Source organism: Chelonoidis abingdonii, chromosome 1, assembly GCF_003597395.2.
Source record: "Chelonoidis abingdonii isolate Lonesome George chromosome 1, CheloAbing_2.0, whole genome shotgun sequence".
Taxonomy (NCBI): Eukaryota; Metazoa; Chordata; order Testudines; family Testudinidae; genus Chelonoidis; species Chelonoidis abingdonii.
The window spans coordinates 75,562,664-75,587,397 of record NC_133769.1 but is presented as its reverse complement, the minus strand read 5'-3'; the positions used below and the strand labels follow the sequence as shown (position 1 = coordinate 75,587,397).

The following is a 24,734-nucleotide window of genomic DNA, read 5'->3' as shown; positions in this document are numbered from 1 at the left end:
TCCTATTATTATATCTCAGAACATCTTTACAGCAACTACAAGATGAACTCAAAATGGAGGGACATGAAAGCAACCCTGAAAATAAAAGCATTACAGAGAAATTAAAGTGTACAAAACTGCATTCATATTAAGCTTTTGGGTTCATTTGAAATCTGTCCTCACCACTTATTAAGCCCTTTGGCTAGACAGCAACAGTGAGTTACCCCCTTTTAATGCAGGGATGCAGCTTGTCCAGCAGGCTCCTAGGAAAGCGGTCATTGCCCGTTTAAGGCCCCTCCCCCCAAAAGGATTACCTGTTCCAGGTAAAGACGAAAGAAGCAGTACAGCTGGAGCATGTTGGTGGAAAGGAGGGATCCTGACACCAACCCTCCCTAGCTCACAAGAAGGGAGGGGAATGTATTTATACCCAGAGTGGTTCTGGGGAAGCCCACTTGAACCTGGACCAGGCTACCATAACCCTTCCTTCCTTCTTTCCATGGAAGTGGATAAAATACCAGGTTTCATCATTATCTGCTGAGGATTTACACTAGTTGCCCCCTGTGACATTCCCCTCTGGTGTTGTCTGGACCAATGATCTGCTAAGCCACTCCAATCCTTGACTCAGGAAGCCGGCCTTACCCTGCTCTGCTGGGGTATTCACACCCAGCCTCTAGCATGTAAGCTGCTCCCAGCTACTTGCAAGCAAATTACACTAGCCAATATCTCCAGTCCAAGAAATGACCCTAGAAACCTCTATCTTGTAGTGTCCAGTTATGCCCACTAGACACTGCAAGCTTATATAAGTTTCTCAATTAAACAAAGAAATTGATATGTACCAGGCTTGTTATCCCAAGGGGAGCCTCTGACACACATGAAACCAAATGTACTGCTTCAGGTAGAATAAACAAACAAATTTATTAACTATAAAGGTAGATTTTAAGTGATTATAAGTCAAAGCATACCAAGTCAGAGTGGTTACCAAAATAAAATAAAATATAAGCATGCAGTCTCAACCCCCAACCCTATTAGACTGGGCTGCAACTAGAGTAAGCATTTTTTCTCAGCCCAGTGGATACTGCAGGCCTTAATATACAGGTTTGCTCCTTAAACCGGGGCCAGTCTCCTGTGTTGGAGTCTTGTCCTCTTCTCAGTGTCTTGGCTGCTTGCAGCAGAGGTGAGGGCAGGGGAAAGGCCCAGTATGTGCCCACTCTGCCTGTTTTATACTCTTAGTGCTTGTGCTTGTAGAACACAAGTCCAGGCATGTCTGTGTGGCATTGCTGAGTCTCTTTAAACAAGGCTGAGCAATTCCCCTATGGGGCCTCATGCAGGTGAGTCATTGCATTGTAGCTCTCTTGCTGGACAATGGCTGTTGACGGGCTATTTGACACCCCACCTGGTTGCTTACTTTCCTTGCTGTTGCCTCTGGGGAGCTAATTTACAACATGCTTTAGTGACCACCATACAACACAATTCTCATAATTTTATATGTGTTAATGATACACATATATGGATAGAGAAATGGCTTTCAGCAGATCATAACCTTTTCCCTGATACTTTACAAGGCATGCTTTATATGTGGGATCACGATTATATGAAAATGAAGAATATGGGTGTTACAATATGCCCCCCAAGGTACAGAATGTCACTCCCCATTTTCTCGAGGGGCTGTGCAAATCTAAAATCAAGCTTGTAAAATACTGCACTGATGGGATTCTAGCACACACAATTGATGGGAAGCAACCACTGTGCTAAGACTCTTACCCCACCACTTTTGTCACTAAATCAGACTAATATTTTTGCAGGAAAATGGCATTATTATGTACAACGTTTTCACATCAGTTTGCCTAATTACAAACAAGGATAAACCAACAAGCAGGTTGTTAAAGTGACTTAAGTGAAATAATAATAATAAAAAAATTGCCAATTAGAGTCTGATGACATGAAATAGAACTGAAACGATCTACTCCACCATTTAAAATCAAAGGGTCCTTCAAAGTTGTTTTAAGGTAAGTTCAATAACAATTTTCAAAAGCAGATAATCAAAGGACGGATAGCTCAGTGGTTTGAGCATTAGCCTGTTAAACCCAGGGTTGTGAGTTCAATCCTTGAGGGGGCCATTTAGAGATTTGGGAATTGGTCCTGCTTTGAGCAGGGGGTTGGACTAGATGATCTCTTGAGGTCCCTTCCAACCTTAATAATCTATGATCTGGCTTAATCACTATTCAAACAATGATAATTGTATTTAGCCCTTGAAGAGTCCTTTTCCCCTGCAAATACAGGCAAGTAACATTATTCCCATTTTTCACATGAGGAAATTGAGGCACAGGCAAGTGAAGTAATTTACACAGTAAGTCACTGGTAGAGGTTGGAAGAGAAGATAGGTGTCTTGGCTCCCAGCCCATGTCCCATGCCATGTCCCTGTTAACCAGGATGTAAACATATTTTTAAAATAAAAAGAACATACAGTGTTGAAGCTTCCAGATTTCTACTGCTCCCAAATATCCCTTCAGTTTTCTCTCTTCCAACATAATGGGTCTCTGACTGGGAGTGCTGGCCAGCACTGAGGAAGGCAGCAATCTCATGCAGTGACTGGAGATAATGAAACAGTGACATATATTTCTTAAACAATTTTGAACATTTATTTTCAATATATATTCCTGTTTAGTACTATTTATTTAGCTCTCTAAAGCACTGTATTTGTTCACTAGATTTTCCTTTAACAAAATCATTGCTATTTATATATTACACAGTCCCTTTGGTTCTCTCTTCCTTTCTGTTTCAGAGACAGTTTACAAAAAATGAAGCCCTGTTTACTGCATAGATGTGTTGCCAGGAAATTCCATTGTTGTAGTTAGTGGTGAGTAAAAGTCCTGCACCTTGACTTATGTCTTACTCATCCTAAATCATGTATAAACCATGCAGCCTTTTCCTGCTTAATTTAAGTGTTCTACTGTTTTCCAACACTCACCAGGGAGTCATCTTTCTGTGCATGACCATTCTGATTACTCAGCTTTGGTGGTTTTACAGATGTCCTGTAAATCAAATCCTGATGCACAACAGGAAGCATCCACAGCCAAATCCTTTGGAGTCTAGCACAGTACTATCAAGATGCGAGGCCAGGTGTTTGACATTTAGAGTGAAGGTTTGCAGAACAATACATTTAAAGGAGAAATGCAAGAGACAACTCAACATCTCCATTGGCTCTGGATTTTCAAATGAATGGCAGTTGCGTTAATTGGACATTGTCACCTGAATAATTATTTTGACCACGTGCTGAAAAGCAGATATTCTGCATGAGAAAACATATTCCGTAGTAATGGACTCACAGTGGTGGCAAAGCAGCAGAGAAGAGTCTCATAAGTAAAAACGGCTAGACAGATAAGGCAGAACAAATGTCACATTGAAAATGGGTTAGCACAATCCTAATATAGAACTTGGCTAGCTTTGCTCAAGTTTTACTCAGAAGGAGTTGCAGATATGTTTAGTGGCTGGCACCTTCTCAGTTTATATACCCAGATACACTCCAATCCTGCCCTAGCCACTTTAGGATTATGCTTCCCTTTGATTTGATTTGCTTATTTTCCAAGTCCTCTCCACTTAGTTTACACAGTGCATGCATAAGAGCCATCAGAAAGCTGCACGCTTTACACAAGGGAATTATCTACTTGCATTTACCAGACAAAACACTCTGCATTCCTTTACTGAATTTTAAATAAAGTTATGCTATCTTTCAGCCAATTTTCTCCTTCCAATAAAAACAAAAAAGAAAGGGTAGTGACATTAAAAACATGATGGGCAACTGAAGATTTGTACAAACTATTCCACTAATAAATTTGAGAGTAGATAGATGTTTTCCCCACTCTAGCTTAATTCCCAAACACCCTTGCTGTCAAAAGGCTATTGTTAAATCATGGGCTGTCTCCAAATTTCATCCTGTGAATCAGGGCAAAGTGAAGCAGAGAGCTGTATTAAAATTAACTACTCTTCATGTGCACTATTTTTAAGTATAAGGAAAAACTACAAAATTAACTCAAGATCTTACTAAATTAGAAAAAGCAGACAGCAGACTTAGACCAGAAATTAACTCTTGCTTTAAGAAAACAAGCAATTCACATTTGTAATTGATGCCATTATTGTCTATCAAGTACAAGCATTTCTGCCAAAAAGAAACTAGAGAATATTCATGGGCTGGAATCATGATCAAAAATTAAAACCTTTCCTGAAAGAGGCCTGCTTTTATTCTGGGACTATTTATTCTTCTCACATCACATTTTAATAAGTGGTGAGCCTAGCAATAGACATACAGTTTTGGAGCATACTTTCCCTATACTAAGGAACACAAGACATCATGTATTCCTAAAGGTATATGGCGAAATTTCTGTTGATCAGGTAAATCAAAACCAAAATAGAGTGTCTACTTGCTCCTACAGTAAAACTTAAATCATATATTGGCTCATCCTGAGCAATACTCAGCACCTTCAACTATCATTGACTTCATCTGGAATGAGGAGTAAGAACATTCCATGAAAACTAAAGAGGAAAAATAACCCATTATAGGGACATTTCATTCAAAATTGATTTTTTACAGAAGATGAAGGATGGCCTTGTGGTTATGATGGTGGACTGGAACTCAGGCTATCTGGGTTTAATGCCTGGTTCTTCCACAAAATCCCAATGTGACTGAAGGCAAATTACTGAATCCCTTTCTGCCTTGAGCCCCTCATCTATAAATTAGGAATAATATGTTTTACTGTCTCCCACCCCTTGTTTGTCTTATCTATTTACATTGTAAGGTCTGTGGAGCAGGGATTTGTCTTTAACTATAGGTATGTGCAGCACCTATCACAATGAGGCCCACTCTTTGTTGGAACCTGTGACGGGGCAGCCCCACCCCGCACTAGCCCCAGCGGTGTCAGACCAGTAGCTCTGACAGAGGAAGTCCCTCCCCATTCATACTGGGCGTGCTCCAAGTGCTCTGGAAGTATAAAAGGAGGGAATTCAGCTCAGTTGGGGTGGGCAGCCATGGGGGGGGGGGGGGGGAAGAAGAACCTTACTGTGGAACGCCTGTGGAGGACCAGCCATGGAGAAAGGACCTAACTATGGAACGCCTGTGGAGGACCAGCCATGGGGAAAGGACCTAACTATGGAACGCCTGTGGAGGACCAGCCAACACTTGAAGCTGCTAGGAACAGAGGCTTCTATAGGCCAGTGTGAACCCCTATGGTAGGAGGGACCTGGAGAGCTGTGAAGAACCTTGGGATTTGTGGGAGACCCCAACTCTCAAGCTAGTAGGAAGTGACCTGGTAGGGGGTGAGGGGGGTGACAGACTGGTACCTGGCCCCTGGTGAATCTCAGTGTGTTTTGGTAGGACCCCCCGCCCCAGCCAGTTGTAAGGTCCTACTGCCCTGTGACCAGGGCTACCTCTATCGACTCTGGCCATTAGGCTGTGCTGCCCTGTGACCAGGGCAATTCTATAGACTCTGGCCACTAGGCTGTGCTGCCCTGCAACTAGGGCTACCTCTAGGGACTCTGGCCCGTAGGCCATGTTGCGCGGTAATGAAGGGTGTAAGCCCTCACACAGCCTCTTGGCACAAATGCAAAATAAATGTATAACAACTGTTTTCTGTTGAAGTTTAGTACCATTTTTCACCATACAGTCCACTTGATCTATATTCTGTTTTCTCATTTGCTAAGAAAATAAAATACGATTAAAAAAACCAAGAAACACTAAAGAACAGGCAGAGGCTTGCAACTCAAACTGGTAAGTATCCTCCCAGCCTTATTCACCATTACAAATGAAACCAAAACCACAGAAAGAGCAGTTTTTGACCACACGCATGTATTTGGAAATGTATCTTACTCCTAAGCACATAGGTTTGGAGAATAAACTAGCTGGGTTACTGTACATTTATCTCAATTAGATTGAAATGTGGTTGGTAAAGATGATGATGATGAGAGAAATGTTTAAGAGAATAGCAGCTTCTAAGCACATACAGTAGAATGCTCTTAAATCCATGATAATACAGTATACACTGATGGTGCTTGATATGAAGAGCATATTAAAGATGCTGCTGAGGAATGCTATCTGTTTGAGAAAGAAAGAAATAATAGAGAGCACAAGGCAAGAAACTAAAATAATTGACATCCTGAATCTCTGCCAACTGTCCCAGTTTGGCTAGGGCTGCCCTGAATTTTAAACACATGCAGTCCCAGGTGTCTGCAGTGCTGGCTGAAGTTTTTGGCAGCTAATCCAGCAATTTAAAAACAATGTTGGCTTCCCATCACTAGCGGCCACTGTGGGGAGCAGGCAGGAGGTTCCTGGCTGCCTCCACTGCCCTTTTTCTTTCCTTGGCCATTCTGCTGGAAGCTAAGTAAGCAGCAGAGAATGCAGCCAGAGGAACAGACCGCAGCTGCCTCCTCCTCCTACCCTGTACCAAACAGCACAGCCTCAGACACCCTTAATGTGAGAGTGATGGCAGAGGCACAATTAGGAAGATATAGGGAAAGGAGCCCATTCCTACTCCCCCAGGGTCACTATCTCAGGACTGAAGATGAGATTCACTTGGGAGAAGAGGACCCAGAGATTGGGTGCAAGCCATCCAAAACATGGGAAGAACAGAGTCATGGAATCAGAGGGGATCCAGGAACATAATGTGGGCTCTCTTAAGAGAGATCAATATGTGAGGAAAAGGACTCTGACACAAAGGATGGAGGAAGGGGATACCAACAGATGTAGGGAAAGAGATCACATGAAAATGGGGACAGATGACTCACAGGGGTAGCTGTATTGGGACAGAGAGATGGGAGACATAGATGGTATAGATCACCACTAAAGTAACACGGGGTAGGGGAAAGAGCCCTCAGACACACCCTCAACTGAACAGAATGAGAAGAAAACCCCTATGAAACCTTATCTCAAGAAAGTGTCAGATAAATCTTCCAAAGGTGACGGAGGAGAAATGAGCCTGCCATTTTTCCCTTAAGGTGCTGTGGGTGAGAAGGCCACTTCCTCCACCTAAGAATTCAGCTGCAGGTAAGGGTCACAAATTGGGTGCGGAAGGTTGTTTTGGGACTGCATATTGTAATGGTTCTATAGGTTTGTGTATCTTAACTTCTGGATCATTTTCTCCACCTCTCTTCCCATGCCCTCAGTGGCTCCTTGTCCTTATCTCCTGGATCTCCTTTATCTATACCTTTCAACAGCGTGTAACTACATGACCCATAAGTAGCAGATGGTCTAGCTCCATATCCTCAGCCCTGGTGGATGAAACTTACTGTCATCAGGAAGGAGCCAAACCAAGGAGGAGATGGAATTCAGCACTGAAGTAACAACTTGACTCAGAATCTGTGGGTGAAATCAGGTGGGGTTAGTAAGCATGCTAACTGAGAGCTGTCACAGTGTTCCCTACTCTGCAAAGCCAGGTTAAAATAAAAAAGAGAGACTATTAGCCATCTGGATCTGGTGTTTCACTGATAAGAGGAGAGTTAGTGGGGAAATCTCTTAGAGAGGAAAGAGAGCCAAATGTGAATTATGAGAAAGAGATTCCCTTCTTCCTACATTCACGGAACTCTCTTTGATACTAACAGGAGTGCCTCCTGTAGATGGAGAGCAGAATAGTGGACTTAAGATCTGTTTAGATTAGCACAGCAGAATTTTGCCACAAGTCTGGTGTCTGGGGAGAGACAGGAGTTACCATATCATGGACAAGCTCTGGACAAGCAACTAGAAAAAAACAGCAGCTGCCTTTCATGTTAGTTCCAACATCAGTGGAAAAATAGGCTAAAGAACATTGGAAGACTTCAAACTAGGGTTAGGTATGGTTCTATGATGTAAGTTAACCTAGGCTCAAGAGTCATTTGGTCAGATATATTACTGGCTTTCTATTCATGACCCAGAGTAGGAAAAGTAATGGATTCTTACCTTTCTGTCATAGAGGTTGACCATACCTCAATTTGCTTTCTGGTGCTGGTGCCCACTGATGAACGTTAAACTCCAAATACAGAACAACATGTCTTTGTCCCTCCCCGGGTTACAGCCTTCGCCCTTGTTGACACAGGACTAATAGAGCTGGTCAGGAAGTGGCTTTTCTCCCCAATGGAAAACTTCAACTTTTCATTAAAAAAAACAAACCTAAAACTTTTGATTTGGAAATTTTAGATTGAAACAAAATGTTTTGACATTCCTGAATCAAAACATTTTGTTTCGTTTGTGGAACTGAATTGAAATATTTCATTTCAGCTCAGTTCAATATTTAACAGCATCCTCCTGAACTGCCCTGATACTTAATGCTGCATTCTCCTCTGTGAGCTGGGCTCTCTGGCCAGGACTAAATTATCTCTTCTTCTCTATCCTCCTCTTTACAGATCTTTTCCACGTGCACCCCTGGGCTGAATGATTCCCCATTTCACTTATTAGTGAGCCCCACTCAGTCAGGGAAGGCTGATATATTTATTGGCATTTCTTCTCAGTAAGCCTTGCAGTATTGTGCAATTCTCAGAGTTCCTCTGACAGCCACATCTCCCAGAATTATTTTGTTCAATACTGAAAAGGGGCTGAGAAACTCTTAGCCTACAACCCCCCTTAAAGGTCAGTAAATACTATGTTATAGGAATCTCAATATAGGTCTGAAAGTTGCTATACATAGGGAAGTTTCAGGTTTGCAGGGATTGGACCAACCTTAGAATAGTCAGAACTTGTTTGGAAGCACTCAACTGTTCTGAACTAGAGGAGCAAAGACATACTAATATGAGAGGTGAGACTTATAGGACAACAAGAATAAATTAACTCAGACTGAAGGATAAAATCATATCAGTCAAGTCACAAATTCTAGGAGAGGTACCAAAAATGAACAGGGCAAAGTCAACTTGAGATGTTGCCGGTTTCTGCCAACATAAGCCAAGACATAGAGCCCCTTACACAGGGGTAAGGTCAGGGGAGCAGAAGATAGACTACTGCAGAGATCAAAAAGTGGGAACACTGCTAGAAGAGGACATGGCTAGGGGATGTGCTGATTCAAAGCATTCTGCCAGCTTTATCTGTTGGTGCAGGGCTCACATGAGTGCTTGTTTACCACACAAAACACCTGTTAGCCATACCACCTGCCCTATTTTGGATTGAATCACCTCTGGTATATAGGCGGCCAGAATGGCGCAGAGAGGTGTAGTTTTGGTGAATCTGAAAAGTAGTTTTTGCAGAATGTAAACTTTGAATAAGAAATTCTGCCTACATTTCTTTAGTGCCCAGCCTCTGCTTAATTTATTTATCTACATACTGTCTCACTCTACACATTCTTTTAAGTCCTGTTACTGATTGGTGGAGTTTTCTACAATCAGAGACAATATTACAAGCCATTCCAGCACAATTTAGATTATTTTGATTTTATGCTCTCCAGCAAGCAATGTGAAAGTGGTATCACTGGAACATGAACTAAAAGTTGGACAAATAATATCAAGAAGGTATTTACGGACATTGGTTTGAATGAAAACCATGGGTTAAACCATTTCATCCACTGACTTTCAGTGGGGCCGGGATTGCACCTTTTGAATTCACTCCAACAACTGCATTCCCTTTCCGTGCACATACACAGGAATAAACTGTAAGATTTCCAGGGAAACAAAGTGTGTTCTGAATATATTTGTACAAATATTTGGCGTGAGTATTCACACTGTAAGTGTTCACGTGATCAGCCTAAAAGCTCCTAAAAAGGCTTGGGAGTCAGCCAGTCAGAAGCTGTGATAATAACATGTGACTTGGGTGACTAATCATACAGAACAAACAACATAGGGCATAATGAGCATAACTGACGCACGTCACATGTAATAATTCAGGAGCAGTCTCTGACCTGAAATGTGCCTGCATACAGGGCTGGCTTTATGAACTGCGGGGCCTGATTCGAATACCTGGTGCTAGTCGGGGGCTTCGGTGGCTTTTCGGGGGTGGGGATCCGCTCCAGGTCTTCTGTGGCACCAAAGGACCCCCCATCCCCCAGCTGAAATGCCACCAAAGACCTGGATCCCACCCCCACCCCACAGGTGCCAGGTGAGTAAAAAAAAAATTTAAAAATTAAAAAGGTGCTTAAGGTGCAGGGCCCAATTCCCGGGAATTGGGGGAATCAGCCTAAAGCTGTCCCTGTCTGCATAAACTATGAGCTGAACAGTTTCAAATAATGCACAAATGAATAAATTACTTGTTGCAAATAGTTTCCTAGGTTTAATTATGTTCACACCCACCAAAAAAAGAAACAACATATCTTCACACACTTTTTTCGCCCAATACTTTTTTTGAAAAAAGAGGTGAATACACTTTTTTCTGCAGACCGACCTTACTATAACTGGACACATCGAACTATATCACGTCCGCAAAACAGTCCAAGATGTGCAAGCACAGCAGAACCAAGTGAGGAAGGTGGAGTATATAGGGAGCAATGAATTAATTTCTGCAGCAGTATTCATAGCCAGCCCTGGCAATGTAATAGTGTGAGAGAGCCAACGGCAGTGTATTCATAGCCAAGCCTGGCAATGTAATAATGTGAGAAAGCCAACAGCAGTGTCAAAAGTCTCTAACAATCGGGTGCAGTGTACATGAAGGTCATGGAGGAAACAGCTGGATGGCAGATTGACCTACTATGTTGACATGTGCAAATCCAGATTTATCTTGGAAATCTTAGCACTTATAGCGACTGAATATACGAGATTATATATGTCAACCTCAGCGTCTTCCAGACACGACAAGAGAGGTTAGTGATCACCAGTGTTGCATCTGAAATGCCCTAAAAAGCAGTGTTGAGCCTAGAATACAGCAGCCAAGGACAAATGTTAACCAGATGATTAATTCATATATTCCATTGTCTTTTACAGATATACATTCAACATTTTTCCCTCAAAAATCAGTTGCCACATGTCCAATTATATACTGTAAGCACACAAACTGTATACTGTATAAGCAGATTTCTCCCTCTCATTTGGAAACTTTGACTAGGTATTCATTACAGTTTAAGTAAAAGACCTTTTATCTGATCACTGTTATAATGGAAACATTCTTAAAGTTCAGCACTGTATACCACAGAGCCATGTAGGAATATCATATGTTTGATTAATACGTTTTCTAACCAAGAAAATCAACCAAAGTACTATTGAGAACAGCACTCGAAAGTGGTCAAACTTTGGGACAGTGCCATCAGTAATGTGGAATTTACATCTGCCCGAAGCAAACCTGAAGGGACATTAACCCTAATAACTCACTGAAAACATGTGCTTAGCTGCACATTTTAGCTAATGTGACTGAGGGTAGCCAAGGGAAAAGTGGGAGGCAGGGAGGAGTGGATCTCCCACTCAGCAACGTGAGAAAACATCATTCAATAATTTGAGGTTGGAATTTTGGTGTTTATTAGCAATGAGAACCTAAAGGTAATTTTACTAACCACCATCATCACCTGTGCCCCAAAATATTTTGACAAAATGACCTCCCAAGACTGATTTAAAATGTGAATGGGAGATATATAGGGCTTTTGTTTTCAGGGTTTATTAATTTCATTTCTTTGGGGTTTATATTTTTTAGCTATTTTTGAATTTAATATATATGTCCAAAAGTCATGGGTTTTCGCGGTAGTCTCTTTGCATATACTGTTAGGAGTAGTGTATATTGTATACATTACTCACTACAGTAGTATATACTATAATGAGCAATCTCTCTACAATGTTCCCCAGTGTGCTTTAACATAGCACTGTTTCAAAAACCACTCAGTTAAAGCACACTAGGTAACTTTTAGTGCACAACAGCAGGGTCTACATGGACCAATTAATGCACAACATGTGAGTGCACTTTAGAAATCACACCCCTACAGTCCGCATTACTGCTCCTTGTAGAGGAGCCTTAGCTACAATTAACCATTTCTGGTGTTTTTCCAGTACTCAATGAATAAGCAACATTTTCTTTTTCTATTTTTTTCTTTGGGTGGGGGAGTATTGGGAGTAGTTTATTGGAGTTTATAAGTTTAAACAGAAAACTAGAATGCTTACAAATATATCACAAGGTATAGAATAAAACAAATGTGGGCCATATTTTCAGACTGGGGTATGTAATGTTAGATTCTGAAAATCCTTTTTTAGTCACCTAAATGAAACTGGCCTGATTTTCAGATGTGCTGATCGCTCACATTTCCCACTGACTTCAACAGCTTTTCTCTCCAGTGTCCTCTGATTTCATCAGGAGCTCCAGCCACTCAGTGGACACTATAAAAAAACTGCAGAAGTCAGTGTGAAATTTGAGTGCTCAGCACTTCAGAGCATCGGGCTAGTTTTATTTAGGTGCCCAGTTAAGGATTTTGGAACCTAACTTTAGACTCAGTGTGACTATGTTGGCCTTAGCCTTCAAGGGCCAGATATTCAAAAGGTTCAACACCTAGCAGCTTTCACTGAGAACACAGGGAACTATTGTGTGCTGAGCTCTTTTGAAAATTTGGCCCTAGAAACATAAGAATTGTCATACTGGATCAGACCCATCATCCATCTAGTCTAGTATGTCTCCAATAGTGCTCAGCATCAGATTCTTCAGAGGGAGAGGCAAGGACCCCATAGCAGGCAGATGTGAGAGAATCTGCCCCTATGAAGCTCTCATAGGGTAACCAGATAGCAAGTGTGAAAAATCAGGATGGGGGTCCCAAATATCGGGACTGTCCCTATAAAAATCAGGACATCCGGTCACCCTAAGCTCTCATCCTAACCCCTCAGTGATTGGTTTAAACCCAGAAGTATGAGGTTTTATATCCGTTCCAAAACATTTGTTGACGTTAACTATTATACCTAAGTGGCTATTTTAACTTGCATGCTATTTTCTGAAAATAATATCCTTCAGAACTGAAACACTACTCCCATGGTAACCCATGAAAGCACAACATTAAAGAAAACATTCTTTACACTTCCTCAGTTAATCTGAAACTACTAAGCAGGAAGCTATACATTTTAAAGCATATCAGATGAACATCATTGTAGTGTGTCAAAAGGCTTTACTAATAGTAATCTTCACATTGCAATCATTTGATGAAAAATGAAGCTGTTTCTGTTCAACAGGTGAGAATAATAATTCTCTGAATTTCCATAGAGCTTTTCTATAAAGCAACTGCCCGCTTGTGTGAGGTTGGATTCTACAGAGAACCCTATGACAGTTAGAAACTGAAGCACAGAGAAATTAGGGACATGCCCAAGATCCCACAGGAAGTGAGCTGGGAAACAGAACTGAAATCTTCAGATTCAGTCCTGTGCTTTAGGCACAAAACCCTGCTTCTCAAAGCACAGCACTTTCAAACTAAGACAACAAAGTGCATACACTGTGTGTCTGTTAGCACTGCAATAGCTATGATGATGTGCAAGTTTCCTTAAAATAAAAATGAAGCCATTATAGAAATCAGTTTAATCACAGTGAGGTAATCAGGGTTCAGGAATCAGCAGTACTGATAAAGAGAGGGAAAGTAAGCATGCAAGCTTCAGTTACATTACATGTTAATCCCTGGAACATGATAGGTGACGGAGCCACAAAACCATACACTACTGACAAGAAGGGATTCAACAGTATTGCTGTCCCCAAAACATAATATGTTTTAAACTACTGCAATGAGATTAGGAATGACTAAAACCAAACATCTGTAAGTCTTAAAATCATGGCATCTGCCCCCAGACAAACGTTTCATTTTGTTTTACATCACAATGAAATCAGAGCAGGTTAAAGCTATCTGGAAGGGGGACAGACAAAATGAGGCTATTTTAAATAAGTGAAAAAACAGGTAACTTTTCATTAAGGATCTGTTTTTCCAGTTCAAAGTTTCTGCAGCAAGTTTAGCCAGATCTTTTGAAAACTGGACAGAACAATCAATGGGTTGTTTTTATTTTAAAGCCATCTCCCTTGGGGAGTAAGTGTGGGTGTGAGAGCCCTTTTTAACATTATAATATAACATGAAGCTGCCAAGTTTCAATATTTTCTTAAGCACTGTCATGTGATAGTTCTACTTATCTGTGTCTCAGCATGATTTTTATCACTGTGTGATATGACTCACCCTCACCAGAAGCTCGTCATGAAGAATCACTCCATTAGATATCATAAAATGTACATTTAGAACAAGAATATATATTCAAACTCCAACAATGAACTAAAACACAGTTACAATACATGTTAATATATTGGCTATAGAAAGTTATCATTTACATAAACTAGTTCCTATTTTACACATGCCCTCCACATCCACCATGCTATTTGCTAAAGACAGATATCAGACTTTGTATAAGTAAACCAACATTTTAAGAGTGCAATCTGCAGATAAAGTTCAGAACTAACCTTACTATCCTCTGTCTCCTTGGTTTTTCCTTGAAGTGTTTTCTTCTCTCCAAAATCACAGGTTGACTTTAATGTAAGCTGACAAGAAAGCATTGAGCTCTCTGCCCCAGTAAGCTCCAAAGACTTTGATGAATACTGCTCTGACCCAGTCGTGCCAAGATTTGGTATCGGAAGGGCAGTATGAACAGGCTTTGACCCTACAGCTGGTTGTCTTAGCTTTGAGGCAACCCCAAGTACAGGCATGGCTTCTATAAAAGAATCTTCTTTCTGCCAAAGAAAATGCTTCTGACCTCAGTCTGGTAGACTCCAGCTTCAGTAATTCCAGAACAAATATTTTAAACAAAAGTAGCAGTCATCTTTAAAACAATACTACAACTTTCATAAAGAGGCAAAACTTTCCTTCATCTGTGTTTCTCTCTCACACACACTGCTTAGTCAGTGGCTGTGTAAGACTAAACACTCCTTTGGGGCGTGAACTTCTCTTGAAGGTAACTGACACAAAGCTGCCTGTCTGGGATTAAAAAACTCATAAATTTGCTTTTTCTTCTTTCTACTGCATTCCCATTCTGAGCATTAAGTGAACGGATGGGGGTGAGGGGGTAGTGAGGAGGGGGCAGAAAAAGAAGAAATCTCCTTGTACTCCAACTGTCAAAACAGCACTGAGACCACAACACTGGAAACACAGACCTCTTCCTGACTACATAAATAACCAGCCCACATCTTAAAAAAAAACAAAAACTTAAAAAAAAACTTAAAAAAAAAAAGGGAACCTGAGTGGCAGCCAAAGCAAACAGCTGTTGGAAGAGTTTTTAGCCCGGAAATAATCTCTGAGATGAAGCTGTTTGTCTGATTCCTGCCTATTTTTCAACGCTGACAGCCATGAGCTACGTTGTTTCATTCCCTGTTAGTCCCGTGAAATCAGGTTAAAATTGTGCAAGAGCGTGGCTAGCGACAGACGCTGAATCATAGCATGGGTAACGTCTGCCTCTGCTGTGAAAAATACATACAACAACAAAGGGAAGGATATAGGAACATCACAAGCACTGTTACAAGATTAAGTCAACATAATATTTCAATTTTTTTTGTTTACATCATCTATTCAATTAACACTTCCCATCCTAAAAATGTTTAAAGCTCCATAAAATCCATGTCTAAAGTATACTCTCAGTCCATTATTTCTAAAAAATACTCTATCTAATAACATCAAATCCTTTACACTTAAGAATGCTAGCCAGACAGAACAAGCTACAAAATCAGTCACAGTGCACTATACATGTAGATAAGAAGGGACATACAATATTACTGTATGCCCTGGTCAAATCTAGGTGTAGACAGAACTTAGCCTGGAAATCAGTTATGGACACAGATTCATATCCACCTTTGTCCATTAAAACACTCCTCGGGCAGGAAGCACCATCTATTCTTTCTCAAAGCATGGGGAATTCTATGCACATTACTCAGAATAAAAGAATAACAGGCATAAATTCCCTCAAGCATCCATAGCAGGTGAGCCTCCTTAAAGTGTGACTAAGTGTGCCGAAAAAAGCATCTGAGTAAAAATGGTACCATCTGACTCAAACTCCTCATGAGTCATATTTGTTGACATTACGGACAAAAAATATGTCTGCTAATTTTATTACTTCTTCTCCAGAACTGACACTGTTATTGGAGGACGACCAGGATGCTATTCTGGCTCTAACACTGAAATTAGAATTATTAACAAAGCCCTAACTGCAGAATATTTATTACTAGTAATGATACTCAAGTCAGAAAAAAAAAGACAGTTTGACTTTCAGATCTCAGGTTACATTTGTAGTGGTGACAGTTAGAAAAGACACATAAAATTTTTTAAATTCAACAAATTTGAAAGACAATAAATGTGGACCCTTACACTACTCTTTTAGAGTTACTTTTCAGAATACAACTGCACTTTATTTACACAGAAATATTTTCAATTTTTTTCTTCATTTACACAAGAGCATAATGTGTATGGGGCAAAAAAGAGCAAAAAATAGGGCAAAAAAGTCAACTCTATCTCCTTCTTGTAGCCATCACCCCACTAGGTTGTAGCAGGAGACCGAGGGGGAATTCCAGGTGACCCAAGGGTCTTCCTAGGGAGCCCATTTTGCAGTAGGTGGAACCCAACAAGCCAAGCTCAGCTGGCTGGCATGGAGGAATGGCAAACCCATGGCAGTGCCCTCAATTTATCCCCTTTTGGGTGCTACCACCACCAACAGTGCCAGCAGGTGGCTAATAGAGCAAATAGCACAAGCCAATTTCCTTCTTTGCATCCAACGGTTTCTGATACAATTGTGTTGCAGAGAACATACTGGAAATGGGACGTACATTTTTAACAGTGAGAGTAATTAACCATTGGAACAATTTACTAAAGGTCATGGATTCTCCCACACTGACAATTTTTAAATCAAGATTGGATTTTTTCTAGGGCTATCAATTAATTACAGCTAACTCACTCGATTAACTCAAAAAAATTAATCATGATTAAAAAAATAATTTCACTGTTAAACAACAGAAACCCAATTGAAATTTATTAAATATTTTGGATGTTTTTCTAGTTTTTCAAAAAGACGGTTACTCACCGTTGTAACTGTTGTTCTTCGAGATGTGTTGCTCATATCCATTCCAATTAGGTGTGTGCGTGCCGCGTACACGCTCGTCGGAAGATTTTTACCCTAGCAACACCCGGCGGGTCGGCTGGGCGCCCCCGGCGTGGCGCTGCTATGGCACCGAATATATACCCCTGCCGACCTATCCGCTCCTCAGTTCCTTCTTGCCAGCTACTCCAACAGTGGGGAAGGAGGGCGGGTGTGGAATGCATATGAGCAACACATCTCGAAGAACAACAGTTACAACAGTGAGTAACCGTCTTTTCTTCTTCGAGTGCTTGCTCATATCCATTCCAGTTAGGTGAATCCCAAGTCTTACCTAGGTGGTGGGGTCGGTGAGAAACTGCAGAGTGCAAGACTGCAAGCCAAAGGCTGCATCATCTCTGGATTGTTGTACCAGGGCATAGTGAGAAGTAAAACGTATGTACCGAAGACCATGTAGCCACTTGATATATCTCCTGGATAGGCACTCGAGCTTGGAAGGCGGCCGACGAGGCCTGGGCTCTAGTCGAATGTGCAGTAATGTGCCCGGAGAGGCGTGAGTGAAGGTCAAAGCAAGCCCGGATGCATGCCGTCACCCAGGACGAAATCCTCTGGGAAGAGACGGTTGTCCTTTCATCCGGTCTGCCACCGCCGCAACAAAGAGTTGGGGTGTTTTTTACGGAAGGACCTCGTGAGTCAATATAGAGAGGCTAGCGCCCTACGGACGTCCAGCGAGTGCAACTGTTGCTCCCTAAGTGATGCGTGGGGCTTGGGGAAAAAGACCGGAAGGAATATGTTCTGGTTAAGGTGAAAAGACGAAACCACCTTGGGGAGGAACGCAGGATGCGGGCGTAGCTGCACCTTGTCCTTGTGCAATATCGTGTAAGGTGGGTCCACCATTAGAGCCCGAAGCTCCGAGACTCTCCTAGCCGATGTAATGGCTACAACAAGAACGCCGTTTTCCACGATAAATATAGGAGGGAGCAGGTCGCCAAGGGCTCAAACGGGGGGCTGTAAGTCTTGCCAAAACAAATTGAGTCCCAGCAGGGCGGGGCGTCGCACCAGGGGAAAAAGGCGTTCCAACCCTTGAGGAACCTCGAGACCATAGGGTGGGAGAAAATGGAGTAAGCGCCTTCTCCGGGGTGGAAGGTAGAGATAGCCGCTAGGTGTACTCGCAAAGATGATAACGCGAGGCCCCTGCTGCTTGAGATGCAAGAGGTAATCTAGTATTGCGGGGATGGGAACCCCGGTAGGTGCTGCATTCCGCCCCCTGACATCAGCAAGAGAACCGTTTCCACTTGGCCAAGTATGTAGCTCGAGTGGAGGGTTTCTGTGTCCAGGAGTACCTCCTGCACCGGGGTAGAGCAGCGCAACTCTGTTGAGTTAACCAAGCAGGAGCCATGCCCGTAAGATGGAGGGATTGCAGGTCTGGGTGGAGAAGCCTGCCGTGGTCCTGCGTTATCAGGTCCTGATAGATGGGCAGGGTGATCGGGTTGGCTATCAAGTGGTCTAGCAACGTGGTGTACCAGTGTTGCCTGGGCCACGCGGGGGCGATCAGAATCAGATGAGCCTTGTCCCTGCGAAGTTTCACGAGAACCTTGTGCACCAACGGAAAGGTGGGAAGGCGTAAAGCAGGTGGTTCGATCAAGACATTAGGAAGGCGTCGGATATCGAGCCGGGGCGAGGCCCTGGAAGGAGCAGAACCTCTGACACTTCCGGTTGCTGCGGGAGGCGAAGAGGTCTATGCGGGGAAAGCCCCACGTCTGGAAGATCGAATGAACTACGTCCGGGCAAAGTGACCACTCGTGCCGAGAAATGACCTGCTGAGCTGGTCTGCTAGAGTGTTCTGGACCCCGGAAGGAAGGATGCCATTAGGTCTATAGAGTGGGCTATACAAAATTCCCACAGCTGGATCGCCTCCTGACAGAGGGGGAGAGAACGAGTCCCTCCCTGCTTGTTTATGTAGTGCATTCGCGGTGGTGTTGTCCATGAGCACTAAGAATGCAGCGGTCCTGCAGATGATGGAAGGAAGGCTGGCAGGCAAGGCGGACCGCTCGTAATTCCCGAATGTTTATGTGCAACGTCAGCTCCTGGACAGACCAAAGGCCTTGCGTGCGACGATGGCCTAAATGTGAGCCCCCCAGCCAAGAGACGACGCGTCTGTTGTTAGGGATACAGACGGTTGTCTCGGGTGGAACAGCATGCCTCCGCACACCAGGGAAGGTGTCAGCCACCAGCTGAGGGAGCCTAAGACACTCTGAGGACCCGTGACGACCATGTCTATGGCATCCCTGTGTGGGCGGTAAATGGAGGCCAGCCAGACTTGAAGGGGACGAAGGCGAAGTTTGGCGTGCTTGGTCACGAAAGTGCACGCAGCCATATGGCTGAGGAGGCTGAGGCAGGCACGGGCCGAGGTCGTCGGGAAAAGGACTGAAGGCTTTCTATGGCGCGACTATTGACCGAAACCGGGATAGCGGGAGGTAGGCTGTTGCGAGCGTGGAGTCTAGAACGGCTCCAATGAATTCGATTCTTTGAGTGGGCACTAGAGTGGACTTGCCTATATTGATCATGAGGCCCAATGCGCTCAAATAGGTCCATGACGATGGCAACATGTCTGGAGACCTGAGCCTCGGAGGTCCCGCGGATGAGCCAGTCGTCTAGGTAGGGGAAAACGCAGATGCGCCGACGACAGGAGGGAGGCGGCCACCACAGCCATACACTTCGTGAAGACGCGTGGGGCAGTGGAGAGGCCGAACGGGAGGACCGTAAATTGTAGTGTTGATGATGTAACCATAAACCGCAGGTACCGTCTGTGCGGAGGGATAAATGGAGATATGAAAGTATGCATCCTTCATGTCGAGAGCAGCGTACCAGTCTCCCGGATCCAGGGATGGGATGATGGTCCCCAGGGACACCATGCGGAACTTCAATTTCTTTAGGAAGGCGTTGAGACCGCGGAGGTCCAGGATGGGTCAGAGACCTCCTTTTGCCTTGGGGATTAAGAAGTATCGGGAGTAAAACCCCTGCCCCTGAACTCCTCCGGCACTCCTCTATAGCTCTGATTTCGAGGAGCATGCGGATCTCCTGCGAGAGGAGTTGCTCGTGAGAGGGGTCCCTGAAGAGGGACGGGAGGGAGGGGGTGGAGGGAAGGGCGAAATAAACTGGAAGTGGTATCCAAACTCCACCGTGCGGAGGACCCAACGGTCTGATGTTAATTGGCCCACGCAGGGAGGAAGGAGGAAAGACATTGGAAAACTGGAGAGGATTCCGGGAAAAGACTGGTGCTCTGCTCTTGGTCGCACCTTCAAAAGTTTTGCTTTGGTCCCGCTGATGGTTTGGCGGGACCATTATTTTGGCCTCCTTGAGAGCCCGACTGCCGTCTGCGGTTCCCGCGACCTTGCCTCCTACTAAAGTCTTGTCAAGGTTGGGGCGGGGGGTAAGGGCGCTGCGGTTGGGCCCGGAAGGACCTGCGTTGGTCTGCGGGGTATGCATCCCAAGGGAATGCATGATAATACGATTGTCTTTTTAGACTCTGGAGTCTAGGGTCCGTTTTCTCTGAGAAAAGGCCCTGGCCCTCGAACGGAAGGTCCTGAATAGTATGTTGCAGCTTGGGGGGTAGACCCGAGACCTGCAACCACGATATTCTCCGCATCGTAATCCCAGACGCTACGGTTCTAGGCACTGAGTCAGCAGCGTCGAGAGAGGCCTGTAGAGAAGTCCGAGCTACTTTCTTCCATTCCTCCAGGAGGCTATGAAATTCTGGCCAGGAGTCCTGTGAGATCAGTTCAGTGAACTTACCCATCGACTGCCAGGTATTATAATTGTACCTGCTGAGGAGGGCCTGCTGGTTAGCAATTCGCAGTTGAAGGCCCCCGGCGGAGTAGACCTTATGCCCCAGCAGATCCATCTGTCTAGCCTCCCGCGATTTTGGGGCAGGGGCTTGTTGGCCATGACGCTCTCTCTCATTTACAGATTGCACAACCAGAGAGCACGGAGGAGGGTGGGTATAGAGATATTCATACCCTTTAGAGGGTACCATATATTTTCTTTCCACGCCTCTGGTCATAGGAGGGATAGATGCTGGAGACTGTCAAATAGTGTCTGCTTTGGCTTGGATGGATCGAATAAATGGCAGAGCCACGCGAGTCGGGGCATCTGCGGATAATATGTCTACAACCGGGTCCTCCACCTCCGGAATCTCCTCTACCGGCAGACTGATATTTAATGCAACTCGCCGGAGAAGATCCTGGTGGGCTCGGAGGTCGATCAGGGGTGGGCCCGATGCTGTTGTACCGGCTACCGCCTCATCTGGCGAGGACGACGATGACAGGTCCTGTACAAGTGGCTCGTGCTGGGGCTCCTGTTCCAGGGGAGCATCGGAGTCCGGGAGGACCTGAGGGTCCTGGGTCAAAGTTGAGACGACCGTATCTGCTGGAGGAGGACGGCTAATAGTGGCCTCCAGTGCCCGATGGTCTGAGGGGGCGGACCGCGATGTAACTGTGGGTTCACCCTGGGCCTGGTGATATGGCCAGGGTGTCCAGAATGACCACTGCGGAGCCATGTCCAGAATGACCACTGTGGGTCCAAATCCCCATAGACAGCGTTGTCATCGCGGGAAGACCCTGATGGGTGTCGTGATGGCCATGGCGGAGCCGAGAGTCCGTGAGAGGGACCCCTGTGAGCCGGGTACCGGACATCGTGCCGCACCGGAGACCGGTATCGGGAGTCGTACCGGTGCCGAGAAGGAGACCGGGACCTGCGACCAGCGCGGTGCCGGGAGGTCGACCGGGATTGAGAAGGTCGTTGGTAAGAGCGACTGCGGCGGGAGCAGTGCCGGGAGCTGGACCACCATGCGGAGTACCTATCCTGAGATCGAGACCTGGAGCGGTGCCGCGAGTATGACCGGTACCGAGAAGGGGATCGGTACCGGGACTGTGAGCGGCGCCTAGATCTGGACCGGCGATGAGAACGGGAACGGTGCCGGGATCTCGATCTTGAACGGTGCCTGCCGGCAGCTTCGGTGGAGGGTGGCCTGATCAGAGCAGGCTTTCCCACTGACGTAAGAACCCGCACTCGGCATGTGCCGGGGTTGAGGCAGGGTGGGCTCTGTCAGAGCAATAAGTTCCCTCGCCGTCGAGAAGGTCTCTGCGTAAGTGGGAACGATAAGCTCTAACCGAGGCACGTGCCGGGGAGCTGTCGTGCACCGGACTCAACGGCTCTTGCGTGGCCGTAATCAACGTGCCGATGCCGCTGGTGCGCGGCAAGTGTTGGTGCCGGGCGACTCGGCTTGGTTGGTGCCAGACCGCGGTGGAAGAGTTGTAGCCGCGGGAGCTTTAGCCTGCTTGGCCCGCGGGGAAAGGGAGCGATGCCGGGCTGCCTTCTGTGCCAGAGACGGCCGGTGCCGATGAAGCACTCCTCCGGCGGCGGGCTGCACGGCACTCGGTCCGAGGCGGGAGGAGCGAGGGCCACCTCCATTAGGAGCTGTTTTAAACGAGAGTCTCGCTCCTTTTTTGTACGCGGTTTGAAATGATTTACAAATGCGGCACTTACAGTCAAATGAGATTCCCCCAGACACTTTAGGCAGCGCATGGGGGTCTCCCGTTGGCATCGGCCCGGCGGCAGGCGAGCACGGCTTGAAGCCGGGAGCCTGGCATGGGCCCGGGCCCGGAGAGAGGGGAAGGGCTAATCCCCAACCGTCTAAACTACATACACTAAATACATTAACAAAACTAATTACAACTATAAAACTATCAAACTATATACACAGGAAAGTACAAGAATGGTGAAGAGCTAGTAAGGTGGAGAAGGCTAAGCCGCGCTCCACTGTTCCAACGACCGACATGGTGGTAAGAAGGAACTGAGGAGCGGACGGGTCGGCAGGGGTATATATTCCGGTGCCCATAGCGGCGCCATGCAGGGGGCGCCCAGCGAACCCGCCGGGTGTGTCAGGGTAAAAATCTTCCCGACGAGCGTGCACGCGGCGCGCACCACCTAATTGGAATGGATAGGAGCAAGCACTCGAAGAAAAAATATTGATTTCTATTATAACATAGAACAAAAAATGTACAGTGCTCACATTATATTATTATTTTTATTAGAAATATTTGCCACTGTAAAACAAAAACAAAAGAAATGGTATTTTCAATTCACTCATACAGATGCAATCTCTTTATCATGAAAGTGTAAATTACAAATGTAGATTTTTATTGTTACGTAACATTCACTCAAAAACAAAACAATGTAAAACCTTAGCGCCTACAAGTCCACTCAGTCTACTTTGTGTTCAGTCAATTGCTAAGATAAACACATTTGTTTACATTTAACGGGAATATTTGCTGCGCTTCTTATTACAATGTCACCTGAAAGTAAGAACAAGGTGTCCGCATGAACTTTCGTAGCCAGCGTGCAAGGTATTTATGTGCCAGATGGTAAACATTCGTATGCCCCTTATGCTTCAGCCACCATCCGAGGACATTGCTTCCATGCTGATGATGCTCATTAAAAAATATATGTTAATTAAAATTGTGACTGAACTCCTTGGGGAGAATTGTATGTCTCCTGTTCTGTTTTACTCACATTCTGCCATATATATCATGTTATAGCAGTTTTGGATGAGGATGCAGCACATGTTCATTTTAAAAACACTTTCACAAAGATTTGACAAAATGCAAAAAAGGTTCCAATGTGAGATTTTCTAAAAATAGCTACAGCAGTCGACCAACGTAGAACTCAAGTGCCGTCCAAAATCTGAGAGGGATGATGGTTGGGGCATGCTTTCAGAAGTCTTAAAAGAGCAACACTCTGATGCAGAAACTACAAGAACCCAAACCATCAAAAAAGAAAATGAACACTGGTCAACCTGCTCTGCTTTGGATCGTTACCAAGCAGAATCTGTCATCAGGTGGTTGGGAGCATGAAGGACATATGAATCTTTAGTACATCTGGCACGTAAATATATTGCGATGCTGGACACAACTGCACCATGAGAATGCCTGTTCTCACTTTCAGGTGACATTGTAAACAAGACGTGGGCAGCATTATTTCCTGCAAATTGCAACCAAACTTGTTTGTCTGAGCAATTGACTAAAGTAGGACTGAGTGTACTTGTAGGCTCTGAAGTTTAACATTGTTTTATTTTTGAATGCTATTATTTTTTGTACATAATTCTACATTTGTAAATTCAACTTTCATGATAAAGTGATTGCACTACAGTACTTGTATTAGGTGAACTGAAATATACTATTTCTTTAGTTTTTTACAGTGCAAATATTTGTAATAAAAAATATAAAGTGAGCACCATACATGTATTCTGTGTTATAATTGAAATCAATATTTTAAAATGTAGAAAACATCCAAAAATATTTAAATAAATGGTATTCTACAATTGTTTAACAGTGCAATTAATTGGAATTAATTTTTTTAATCAAGATTAATATTTTAATTGCTTGACAGTCCTAATGTTTTTCCCTAAAAGATGTGCTCTAGGAATGATTTTGGCGAAGTTCTATGACCTGTGTTATATAAGACGTCAGACAAGATGATCACAGTGGTCCATTCTGGCCTTGGAATCTATGAATCTATACACTGCACCTCTCTGCTACAAGCAAGGGTGCTAGCAGAGTGTAAAGTTCCAAGTCCTTGCATACAGCACAAAGGAGGAAGGCTCCTTGTGCTGTTTATTGTCGTCCTGCGACATCATAAAGGGAATGTATGTGTCAAGATTTGGGGATCTTTATACACAGCTGTTACAGTTAAAGCTGTAGACCAATAGACGTGCAATCTGCCATTTTGCTGTTGTGAGACAGAAAATTTGGATGGGA

General features: G+C 44.3%; 1 protein-coding gene across 9 annotated transcripts in view; it reads right to left on the bottom strand.

Annotated features, from left to right (window-relative positions):
- The window catches only part of NAV3 (neuron navigator 3), an 859,499-nt gene that overhangs the window by 357,378 nt on the left and 477,387 nt on the right, over nt 1-24,734 (bottom strand). For 2 of the 9 annotated variants that reach the window (XM_032798946.2, XM_032798947.2), the window contains exon 1: nt 14,306-14,716. The exons of 2 other annotated variants lie outside the window; for them this stretch is intronic. In XM_032798946.2, coding sequence (XP_032654837.1) covers nt 14,306-14,548 — 243 coding nt within the window. In that variant the 5' untranslated portion in view covers nt 14,549-14,716. Of the gene's footprint in view, nt 1-14,305; nt 14,732-24,734 lie in introns of those variants that run through there. 5 more of the 9 variants (XM_032798949.2, XM_032798950.2, XM_032798948.2 and 2 more) reach the window with 3 other exon arrangements.